The sequence below is a fragment of the Watersipora subatra genome, chromosome 7, assembly GCF_963576615.1.
Source record: "Watersipora subatra chromosome 7, tzWatSuba1.1, whole genome shotgun sequence".
Taxonomy (NCBI): Eukaryota; Metazoa; Bryozoa; class Gymnolaemata; order Cheilostomatida; family Watersiporidae; genus Watersipora; species Watersipora subatra.
The window spans coordinates 61,952,968-61,965,292 of NC_088714.1; the positions used below are offsets into that span (position 1 = coordinate 61,952,968).

The 12,325-nt window shown below is 43.7% G+C and overlaps 1 protein-coding gene across 1 annotated transcript in view; it reads left to right on the plus strand.

Moving 5' to 3' along the window:
* LOC137400959 (A disintegrin and metalloproteinase with thrombospondin motifs 16-like) overlaps nucleotides 1–12,325 on the plus strand; it is a 149,698-nt gene that overhangs the window by 20,804 nt on the left and 116,569 nt on the right. Inside the window, exons 9-11 of the mRNA XM_068087297.1 lie at nucleotides 5,243–5,385; nucleotides 5,633–5,764; nucleotides 8,168–8,332. Of these exons, the coding sequence (XP_067943398.1) occupies nucleotides 5,243–5,385; nucleotides 5,633–5,764; nucleotides 8,168–8,332 (440 nt within the window). The remainder of the gene's footprint in view (nucleotides 1–5,242; nucleotides 5,386–5,632; nucleotides 5,765–8,167; nucleotides 8,333–12,325) is intronic.

Sequence of the window (12,325 nt, forward strand, 5' to 3'; positions counted from 1 at the left end):
TTTATTATTTAGTCTTTTCTTTCACGAAAAGGTTTATAACCACATTGCTGTGTGTTTCTTGAAATGTCTATACAGTCTACAGATTTGTCGCCTGTGTATTAGGATGGACATAAAGCAACAAGGTAGTACCCTGAATCAGAAAAAAACGCATAGCCCACCAACTCGCAAGCTTGTAGAATGGTGACTTGGCCCAGCTGAGCCAAGAGAGGCTTAGCTGCGCCAAAAGAGGCTCAGGTCAACCTCACCAAACTGAGCTGAGGAGCCTTGCTGTCCAAGTGTATGACCAGTTAGCTCTCAGATAGTAAAGGAACAAGTAGGCTCGTCATTGAGCCAGCACCACAGAAATCAGCCAGTGCCAAGCCAACAAAAGACAGCTAGCTGAGCCTTTCCTCTTTTTATTCATCTCCCATCTCTTTTGATCTCTGCTTAGAAGATGTGCCCAGAACAAGTTACTCAGTTGTCAGTTGTTGCACTCTACTACTCGATCCACATAGTGGTGATATTTAAAGGAGGTGTAAGACCTCGTTACCCACCTCAGTTGACGCATCGCTCCATCAATTGACTTTTGATTTGTGCTCTATGGTCTGTGTGGCTTTGCTCTGGCAAGCCCATGTAGCAGAAGACTAGCTAGTCAAGGGCGCTGGTCACCACTGGTATCACGGCTTTGGAGAAGGCCAAAAGCACTTTGGCAATGAAAAACAAAGTCAGTTAACGCCAGTAATCACTTTTTACACTTTTCGTTGTTGGCAAAGTTCTCACCAAGTCAACTGCCACTTTTAGAAAGGGGCAACCAGAATACAGCCTCTGCCTTTATCTGGCTGTCGTTGTTCCACTGTGTGTCACTGCTTGACATACCTGGCATCCTATTATCAATCTACTCACCGTCACTGTCAGGCTAGCCAATGCTGGTCAGACGAAGGTGACTGATTGTATTGCCCACCTTTGAGTGTCCTAAGGTGGGCAGTTACCACACGGCAGTTTTGCGACAGACGGATAGCAAATGGAACACTATTATTGGCTGGTCATGGTGTGAAGCTCGAGCTTTTAAAACTCCATCCAGACATATCTAAAATTTACTGAGTTTTGTGTAGTTTCTCAAACTCCTGTTTTCTCATCTCCCATTGTTTCTTGGTCAAATCCTTTCTCTCAAGTGCTCGGTACACGGTGTCTATAAGACTTCTGCAGCTATCTTACACTTTGCGCAGTTTCTTATTAATACACATTGAGTCTTCATCCTAGTTGTGTGGCGAGGACCAAGGGTGGCCTCAGTCAGCTTTCAGTCAGCTTTAGATCAAATGTTCTAGGCTGTCATTTTAAAAACAGAAACATGACCCAGTCAACTCTTCCGCTACCATAAGCGGATTTATTGGCTTTTTTTTGGTACTATAAGTACTAACCATAAGTCGATGTATCGGCTCATCAATAGGGTTTCACTTTTTTTCATAATCAAGCTCACAAATTAGCTAGACGCATCAAATTGTGTCTCCACAAAAAGCAAAGTTGTTGCCAATTAGGGGCAACTAATCAAAATATTTTAGATCAACAATTCCATTTCTAACTATTTTTCAAACCGGGAAAACCAGATCATTGTCGTCATGGCAATAAGAAACACACCACATTCATTCGACGCAAAGAAAGCATCAGAAACTTTACGAGAGTAGGATCCACTAAACAATTTTATACTTATCTTGTAGAAAATTGTTTTTTGAATAAGGTGCGTTTTACAGAAAAACAACATCTGTTTTAATTTTTGAGATATTGCTTAAATACTAGTATTATATTTGTTTTTCAAAAATCCGTTTGAATTAATTTGAACAGAATAATCATTCAGTCACAATTTAATGTGGTAGTGAAAGAGCTAAGCAGCTGTCACCCTGTGGTCTTGGCAACTCCTGACATGACTGTTGGGTTTACTTTAGATTTACATGCTAAAGACTAGTTGGTCATGTTAGATCATTGTGGGCGAGTCTGCTATCTGTCAGCTCAATGAACTTACACAGCCAGCACTTTATGGTGATCTGCCAGCTCGGCCCATTAGCGTTAACGTAGCATAACCAGACCTGGTGCTTTTGTGTGTAGCAGAACTTTGCAAGGACCTCTGACCACTATGCCACCTGGTTGAATGGCTCCTTTTTCCTGCACAGCTAGAGAAGAGAAGAATAGTCGATTGGTAGCAGGATCTTTCAAGCATATAAATGTTGTAAGACATGCTTCACATTGTTGGCCATGGCCAGCAAATCCTTCTGTGTGACAGTAGTTTTTTCCGCAGGTGCGACAGTATTGCTGAAGTAAGCAATATCCCTTTTTTCACCATGTACCTTAGATGATACTACCCTTACCCAGAATTCATTAGCACCTGTATCTAGAATAATGCTTAGATTGGAGTAACTCAGAACAGGTTCAGAAAAGATGCGTTCATTAAAGAACATTAAATACCGCCTGCTGTTTCTCCCCATGATCATATTTTTCATTATTCTTTAAGCTTGTCAGGGACCATGAGGGGTGACAAAGCTTTAAATGTGCTGACGGTAGAACCCTAACATGCTCAAAAAACCTTGCAGCTCCCACAATTTCTGGTGATTGACCAATCTTTGACTAAACATTATTTATCAAGCTCAATAGCCACCTCTTTTTCACTTACCACATGTCTTAAATAATGCACTTGTGGCTAGAGAAGTTTGCTCTTGGCTGGGTTGACTTTTAAACTTGCTCTCTTCAGCTGCTAGAACACTTACTTTAGTTAGGAGGGCTCAATGACTGTGATGTCGTGCAAGTAAAACCACAATGTCTGACAGTCAAAGCTATTTAGCACCTTCTCCATCATCTCTCAAGGTAGGCCGAAACTGATGCAAGCTCAAAAGGTAAAACCTACATTCATAGACAAAAATGGGTATCAAATTTTGATTTCTCCTGTGCATTAGTATCTAAATCACTTCTTAGAAACCAGATCTAGCATGCTAGAGAGCACTGCAAAATAGAGCGTCAGAACTTTTATTTATCAAAGGTTGGTGGTAGGTGTCCGGTTTAGTGGTTGCACTGAGCTGACTCAGAATTGCCACTTCAAATCTTTCTTTTGAACCAATGTCTCAAGAAATTTTAGGCACTTTTGGCAAGTTTATTGAGTTCTTTGTTGAAGATATTCCATACCTGTTGTTCTGCCTCAGCTTCTTCTGATCCGAGCCAGTGGAGAGAAGGGTATTGAGATATGAGCCGAGTTTCTTCTTTCAATGGAATGGAGTATCTTACTTCGAAAAATCTGCTTCACACCTCTTTCTCAGGTGCTGAGCATAACCTGGTAGAGTGTCAGGTGTCTTGCTAAACATTGAGTTTGCCTTGGCTTCTTGCTATTTTTTGTAGCTACCTGAAACAGGCTCTGCAAGTGGTTTGGCACCCTTATTTCCTTGTTTTTCTGTGGTCCAAGCAAAGAAAGAGGTGGTTTCTTTTTTACCTTGTGGCCCTTGACTCTCATACAAGCACTCAATTTAATGCAAGCTCTAGGTGACAGAAGTTGGTTGGTAAAGTTAAGGCACACCGTAACCACACTTCCCTTTGGTTCAGGTCGATTCAAGCTGGTATTCAGTGGGGAACTGCCCTCGATTAGTCCCAACGAGTAGAAATTTTGAGTGATGACTCGGCATGGAACAGCCATCTTGGTTTGAGCCTGTGCCACTGTGTCTATCACCACTTGCATCTTGCTCAGCAACAGCCGCCTGTGTCTATCCATGTGTGTCAACTGTGCTGTCCTGTTGACGGATGGCACAAGTTGCTGGAACTTCATGGTGTATTGGTGAGCCACTAAGAAGGTTGTCTTGAAGATGGCCTTCTTACTGATGTGGGTTACCACAAAGACCTTGGCCTTTATATCATGGAGTTGTATTGGCAAATGTGCAACTCCGCAGAATGGCAAGCATGTCCGGTCAGCCACCAGATCAAAGTTTTCACTCTCTTTGAACAGGTCTCAATCAGACTGAAGAAGCCTGGCAAGTACTTGCTTGCTCAGCATGTTCATGGTACACCCTGTGTCAACTGGGAACTGGCTAAATCCTCTAGCTTCCCTAGGAGAAAGTAGTTAGTTGTATAGGGTTGATCCAGCGCCTGTGCCGGCTCATCACAGGCTCAGCTCTGCATGGGCTCAGCCTCACTACCCCCAAACAAGCCGCGTGGTTTGGACAGTTCACTACTGAGTGTCTTGTTGCTGGTGGTCTGTCGAGCCAGTCTGGAAGTTTGTTGACTGACCTAGTCTTGCTGTAATAAAGTCAAGTTTCCAGTCGGCTATGATTCCGGACTCTTCCATCTGATACTTAGCGTTACTCTTGGCAAACCTGACTGGTGCAGCTTATGTTGGCTCTAGCTGCTCCTTTCTCTCATTTAGAGCAGGTTCCAAGGTCTAGACTTAAACTTTTTAAAGACCTCTTAGTAGTTTCAGATGGCCCACAACACCTCCCCATTGCTCCTACAGTGCTTTTGCACTGAGGTCCATCATGGCTCTGTGTCCCAGCAAGCTGACCAGAAATACTTTTGTCAAGGTTAAAATTTGTAGGGGCTTTAGTGCAACTAGTATTCAGTACTACTGTTTCTGATCTTGATTTTTTCTCCTTTTTCTGGAAATGGCTCATGAATTATTTTATGTTTGAGTATAAAGTGTGTATTTGTCAAAGAGAATATATAACACAGGCAATAGTGTGCGCATACATATAGTTGTAATTGAAGAGGCTCTTCTTGCTCAGCTTAATCTTTGCTGTTGAGCATCTTATATACTAGATTTCTGCTGTGCATTTTATAATGTCAAAGGCACAGCAGCAAATAAAGTACATTATACTATATTTATGTTGGTTAGACTCTGCCCTCTTATTCCACAGCCAGCTGATTTTCTTTGGCCTGTTGAGGAAATAATGGGTTTTCTTTGTGTTGGCTTAGTAGCTGGCTGAGTGCTTCCCTGTCTGGTAACCAGCTCGGTGTACTCCTGGTCAGCTTGGCGTCTTTTTTACGGTTAATTGGGCCGGACGGTCTTAGGTTTCTTTTGGCGTGGCTAAGCAAATTCGTTCTTCTGTTGGCTGCCCAATAGAGTAGCTAGCCAGTTGGCTGTAAAGCTGGTACTTGGATCTGCACCCTACCATGACCTGTCTTTTTTGTCTGTCACACTAGCGTAAATATTACAGAATTAATTTATTTTGGTTATAAGCTTTCTAAAATTTAAAACTAAGACTGTTACAGTAGTAGACTTTAGGTTGCGTTATTTTAGACTGGTAGTGGTTCTCCATGGACTTACCCACCTGATCTATTAATGCCGACACTGGTTGAGGCTGACGATTGTCTTGACAGATGGACGCAGTGGGTTGGAACATCAATTTTGCCACAAGCTGACCACTTTATGTTGATAACTGGGTAACAGTTGTTTTCAATGTTGAGTAATTACTAATTTAGGGAACAAGCTTAACCCCTCGCAGCTTTTAATAAATTGGTTTGGCAGCATTTTAACATCGACATTGGTTCTAGTTATTCAGCAGCTAAGAGTTACTTTGAAGAATAAATTACTCCCTGATTGCTTATAATTAGAGTAGACCTGCATCTGCATGAAATTTAATTCAGTTCAATCATACTCTACACATCCAGTACTATACTGAAATTACAGGCTAAATCTCACTCTAGAGGGAAATATCAATATTGATGGCATAGCTCATATTGGAGGTATCTGCGGTGAAAATAGGACATCATTTATGCAGCTTACTACATCAGATGTGCATGCTCATGAGTTAGGACACAAGTGAGTTACCAGATTCTAATAATGACCTTTATAATCTATTGCGCTAGCAGTTGCATAAGATGTACAGATCATGCCTACTCTACAAAATTATATATGTTAACATCTTTAGTTGAGTTTTTATTCAAATCTATAAAAAACATACAGTATATCTCTACAATTTTTAGCCTAAAATAACATTCACAGTAAAAATAACCAAGTAAATGGATAATATGTTAACTAGAAGATTTATAGATGACAATTTACAAAATTGTGACATTTGGTAAATTGGCAATCTATTACCAATTTACTGAATATTTGGGTTTATGAATATGTCTGCGGGTAAACATTCATTATCAATATTACTAAGTGATAACATAAGTATAAGGGATAGGATGCCTACATCAAAAGTTTAGGTAAACAGTGTGCTGATGAAGATAAATGATCTGAAGACAAACACAATCAGTTCCTTTATCGTTATTAGCACCAGTTTTACTTATCTAAAATTCAAAATAATACATTCAAGTAAAACTTGTAGGTAATAACTAGCATGTTTGTTAGGCTTACCTTAATTAACATTGTACCATACCTGTACTTTACATGGCTATTTTAAATGCACTCTTATACCAAACTTTTTACTATATTCTAAAATGAAATGAATGCCCGGCGTTACACAGGTAATAAAGATAGCCTATATACAGTGACAGGTAATGTAGTTGCCAATGGCTAATTTGACTAGGCGAGTATATTTCTCAACTTACTAAGAGCCGTGAGAGCAAGCTTTAATGATGTTGCGTGTCACATCGTTATTCGTATTTCAATCCAAGTAATGACGATTTGTCCAGTGGATCCATTGCATCCCATAGCTTAATCGGTTAGATTGTGGAACTCTGATTTAGGGGTCAAAGCTTTAATCCAAACATGAGACAAACTTCTTGTTTTTAGAATGTAATTGCTATCACTGCACACACAACCCACCGACTTTGAGATCTATATATGTATATATGCTATCTTGTATTTTTAAAGAAGAACTTCTGCAGAATTTTAGTACATTTTATCAAAAAGTTTCAGCATTTGCCGATAAGTGGTGATTGTTTTTGATGTTTCAAGTATTGTAACGGCCAGAAAGTTCAAAGATAAAAATCGACAAAAATCAATCGCCTTTAAAACACACGCATCAAGCGAAAGTGTGATTGTGATGCCTATAGTTGCAATGAGATTGAAAGAATAGAGACTCATATTGTTGCAGTTTAAACACAATATAATGTAATAGCTGCTATTAGCTCCCGTCATACCTTGTCATAAAAGTGCCCTAACATACAAGAAAATTGAGATATGAAGAAAGTATTTTGCGAGTCTCTGCTTTCAGACAAGAGAGACTTTTGAAGTACGAGCATATGAGCAAGCTCTTGATGGCAACTAACTGACCAAATGTGCAAGAGACTGCTTATGAGAACAGCATCATTTGGTCTTTCTCGATCTTTCTCATCAAATCAGTTTTAAAAAGTTTTACAACTGTCTGCTAAAAATTAATCTGAAAGCAACGCAAAAAAAGCTGGAGCCAAGCTGTAAACATATAATAAAAAATCAAGACTAACTGAATTAAAAGTATGTTTAGTAAAAGATTTAAACTTAGTCTTAGGTGTGTTTAGTAAGCTAACTTCATTTAAGTTAAATTCAAGGTTTATGTTATATTAAGTAGCGTCACACTAATCTAGTGTACTGAACACAATGCTAGTTAGTCTCTCTTTCTCACGCTGTCATTAACCTCTATGTCTTTTTTGAAAATAAAAAACTCCATACAGTATTGTACATAGCAAAGTTGCGTTTGTTATATTATCACAGATTATAACAACTAAACAGGTAATAAATTAAAACAATTAAAAACAGGTTGTTCTATCGTAACATCCTGTTTAACATGATCGTCAGCCTCAACCAGTGTCGGCATTAATAGATCAGGTGGGTAAGTCCATGGAGGTACAGAGACGTACAGGGATGTACAGGTTGTTCTATCGTAACATCCTGTTTTAGGTATTTTTTTCTACAGTATGCTACCAGATCGAGTTGTAATTAGTAATTTTGTAAAGTAAATATTGCGTTGAGATAGACTCAGTCTCAGAACACATTAGGCTTGTATGTAAAAGTATAACTGCATAACATGATAACAACTAGTGACATCATTTTGCATGTTTTTTTCTTCTTTTTTTAAATCTCGATCGAGTTTTGTCAATTTTAATCTTGAAAAACCCGGGCAGTCAGATCTCCTTAAACGTTAGAATTAATTGCAAATAATAGAATAATACAGATACAGTCTGATAAAGTCTACTAAAACTTTGCACAAGTTCATCTTTAATGTATTGAAACTTCAATTTTGAATTTCTGTAAATTTTAAACAATTTTTAAGAACCGTCATTTATGATTTGGCAGTTTGGGATCTTACCATGATGGAACTTATGACAGCTGTCATGGTGAAGACCAATATGTGATGGCAGCTATAATAGAATATCCAACTAACAGCACTATTGGACATCGCTGGATCTTTTCTAGTTGCTCCGTCGAGTATTTTGACTCCTTCCTCAAAGTACTGAACAGGCAAGTAAATGAGACTTAAGCTAAACTATGCAATATAATTACAAAGACTAAAGAACTTGATGAAAGCTTAGAAAGTTGTAAAGGTCAAAGTCTATGTAGCAGCTTATGAAAAGAGTACCATGCTTGTACATAAATTAAGTAATGAGAGACATGTTATGAAAAACATATTGTAAAGGTTTTGTGCGGCCTTCACTTTTCCACCACTAGTACAAGACTCGGTGCATGAGTTCATACATATATTTCTGCTCAGTTCATAAGTTGTACAATAATGATCAAGTAACAGGCAATGAACAGGCCCAGAACAACTCTGCTCTTCTGCACAAATGTTCGAGCTTATATAGCTAGTAAGCTCCGCCTCTGTTCTACTTGGCTGGAACCGGCACAGCTCGGTCTTGACTCGGCACGGCTCTGGCTTGGCTTGGCTAAACTCTTACTTCATTATTTTGCCTAACTGAGCACAGCCCGGCTCGGCTTAGCTCAGCCCTAAGCTCAGCTCTCAGTGGATCACATTCCGCAACACTCTCCTCTCCATTGGTGACCACGGTTTCCAATCTAGACCTTGGGAGAAAGCTTATGGTAGCCACTCGGCAGACCTCCTCCTCTCCTATCAGTGTTCTGTCCAGGTCGTCGTCATCTGCTTCAGAGACATCTTCTCCGAGGCAGCTCGTGCTAGCCTTGGCAGTTGCTTCCTCCCCTTCCTGATCTCCCTTGGGTGCTGCCACACTTATCGGCTCCGGTGCACCCAGTGCTTCCTCAGCTTCTTTCAAGCTAGTTGTGACCGAAGTCAATAAATCCTGTAGCGAGGTGTTACCTTCTCTGTCCATCTTCGCAAGTGCTCTAAGGTCGTCCAGAAAAAACGAGTGTTTTAAAAGGGAAGCTTTGGTCGTGTCCGTGAGGAATGTTTTGCTGCCTTCCTGTTCGACCTCCGGACCATTTTCCGACAATTCCATGGAGTAGCATACCCATATCTGTACCATTCCGGCTTCCTAGTTGTCCGGGCGAGTTGATTGGATTGTGGGGTTGATGGGATCTGGTGTTGTGGTCTCTTCGGTCTCCACCGAGTTTGCTTCAGTTTCTTCCGAAATTTTTTCCCATGTGGCCGAATTGATTTCCTCGGAGCTCGGAGAGCGTCTTTGGCTTTCTCCTTCCTCCGGTCTGGCCGGAATTTCTCCCAAAGTTATTTCCTGCCCTCATTTTTCTACAGCTTCTAGTAGCAACTTTTCCCAGCAGGGGGGTGGCATTATGGGTGCAGGGTCAATTCTGATTTTCTCCTGCCTCCTCTCCGGCCTGCTGGGTCAAGCTCCTTTCATGTTAGGACCCCTCCTTGGCTCCAGGTGGCCTGGGCTTGTCCCAACCATTCTGGGCAGGCATGATAAGGTTTCAGCCTTCCTTCGCTCTGAATGGAAGACTGGCCCTGTCATTCCACCAGATATGTGTGGTTTCCCCAGGCCTTCAGAACCTGGTATGGTCCCACAAACTTCGCCTGCAGCTTGGGATATTTCCCCATCTCGGGCGTTTATTTGTGAGCCATACCCAGTCGCCTGGGGCATACAGCGGTGGCTCCTCCCGGTCCTCCTGTCTCACTTCCATCTGACTTTGTCGAGCGCTTCGTGCATCATCTGCAGCCTTCGCAGCACCTTAAGGGCGTGCTCGTGGGCAGGAAAGAACTCGGTCGGTGGTGGATGGCTTTCCAGCTGGTCCAGCAACCTCAGTTTCCGTCTCAACATCAACATGTTGGCTGTTTCTCCGGTTGCGGAGTGATGAGTGCCTTGGTATGGCCTCATCAGCTGGGGAAGCAGAAGGTCCCACTCGTCCTGTTCTCGGGCCATGGGTAGTGCCCTCAAGGAGTCTCCGAGTCACCGATTGTTCCGTTCGACGATTCCGTTGGCCTGTGGGTGATAAGGAGTCGTATGGGTTTTCCCAACGTTTCAGAGTTGGCACAGTTCGGCCATTAGTTGGCTCTCAACCTGCGCCTCTTGGTTCGTATGGATTTGCTTGAGTAACTCCAGGTAACAGAGGACCCGCTGCAACCACCGGGGCCGTGGCATCAGGAAGTGCCAGTGCGTCTTGCCATCAGGTGAAGTGGTCAGTGAGAACCAGCACCCACTTCTTCTCCCTAGGCATGACCTGAAATGACCCCACCAGGTCCATGGCCACTTTCTGCCAGGGTCGCCCAACGTAGAGCCTTATTTTCCTTCCTTCCTTTTGTCCCTCTATGCTTTGCAGCCTGGCACGCCTCACAACTCTTGACGAGCGGTCTGACTGTGGCCGTCAGTCCGGTCCAGTACCAAGGCAGCTGGAGGCGGCTTATCGTTCTTCCCACCCCAAAGTGAGCCAGGGTGTGCGTTTGCCACACTGTGGTCTCCCGCATGGCCAGAGGGCAGATGGCGCACCATCTGGCGTGGCCCGGCGGCGTCACGCGTGCTTCCAGCACGCCGTCCTGTCGTATACACAGAGTGCCTCGCATGTGATGCAGGATATCCAGCTCTCTGCTCCCGACTTCCAGGTGTTCCGCTGGCACCTCTCCCCCTCCCTGTGGCAATGGCACAATACATGATGACCACGGGTCCTTGTCCGGTGGGCTGTGTCCATGCCAGCTCGCCCTTTGGTCCTGTTATCCCTGGTGTGGCCGGTAGCCCCTCAGAGGAACCTCCAACACCCAGGTTCAATCTCGCCATTGTTGGGGCAGGAGTCCCGTGCGAGTTGCCGGCCGGCCCTCCTGGTATGCGACGTTGCCCAGGATCGATCACGCCCTGTCGAGAGCGGGAGTCCCATCTCGGCAATTGGTTGGTACTCATGCGGCTAACAGCCCTTGTTCCCTTGCCAACTCCTTCCGTGAGGGGCCCCCATCCTTCTGTTTAATGCTCGCGCATTGCCGGCAGTCCTTGGAGGTTTGCCTGCTCAACCCATCTGCGTTCCCGTGTCGAGTCCTTGGCCAATGATCCAGGACGTAGCAAAACTCAGCCAGGATCTCTAGCCACCGGGCTACTTGGTTTGAGGGTTCTCTCCTCCTGCATAGCTATCGGAGTGACGCATGGTTCATCCGTTGGACAAACTCTTGGCCATACAAATATGGCCAAAAGTGCTTCACTGCCTTTATCACCGCAAGCAGCTTCCGTTGAGTGATGCAGTAATTGCGTTTCGAGGAGGTGAGGGTCTTGCTGTAATAGGCAATGACTCTCTCGCAGCCCTCATGTTCTTGGCACAATACACACCCCACTCCACATCCGTCTGTGTCTGGCGTCTGTGTCAAGGATGTACTGCCTCCAGGGATCCGAGTAGCCCAAGATCGGGGCGGTGCTGATCATATCCTTCAGCGCGTTGAAGGCGATCTGTTCCCATCCCATCCATCTTCCGGGCTCTCCTTTTGCAGTCAGTCTGTGCAAGGGATGCGCTACAGTGGTGAACTCCCGGATGTATTGTCGGTAGTAGCCGACCGCTCCGAGGAAACTTTGGAGTTCTTTCACTTGGCGCGGGCTCGACCATTCCGTGGCTACTTTCACCTTGCCGGGTCTGTAGAGACTCCGTCCTGGCTTACTACGTGGTCCAGGTAGCGGACGTGGAGTTGCAATAGTTTGAACTTGGATGGCTTTAACTTCAGTCCGGCCTTGTGGAGTCTCTGGAAGACCTCCTCCAGCCGATGCAGACGTGTATCAAAGTCCGGGGCGATGACTATAATATCATCCAGATATAGTCGCAGCATTCTCCAGTGGAGGCTGTGTAGCACACGTTCCATGAGTCTTTGGAAGGTGGCCGGGGCGGACGTAGGTCCAAAAGGCAACACGTTCCATTTCCATAATCTGGACCGTGTTGAGAAAGCCAACTTCTCCTGCGCCTCTGCATCCAGGGGTACTTGCCAGTACGCGGTTTTGTGGGTACTGGTTTTGCCAGTACGTAGGTTTTGTGTGACCTTCACTTTTCCTCCACTAGTACAGGACTCAGTGCATGAGTTTATACATATATTTTTGCTTAGATCATGAGTTGTACAAGAAT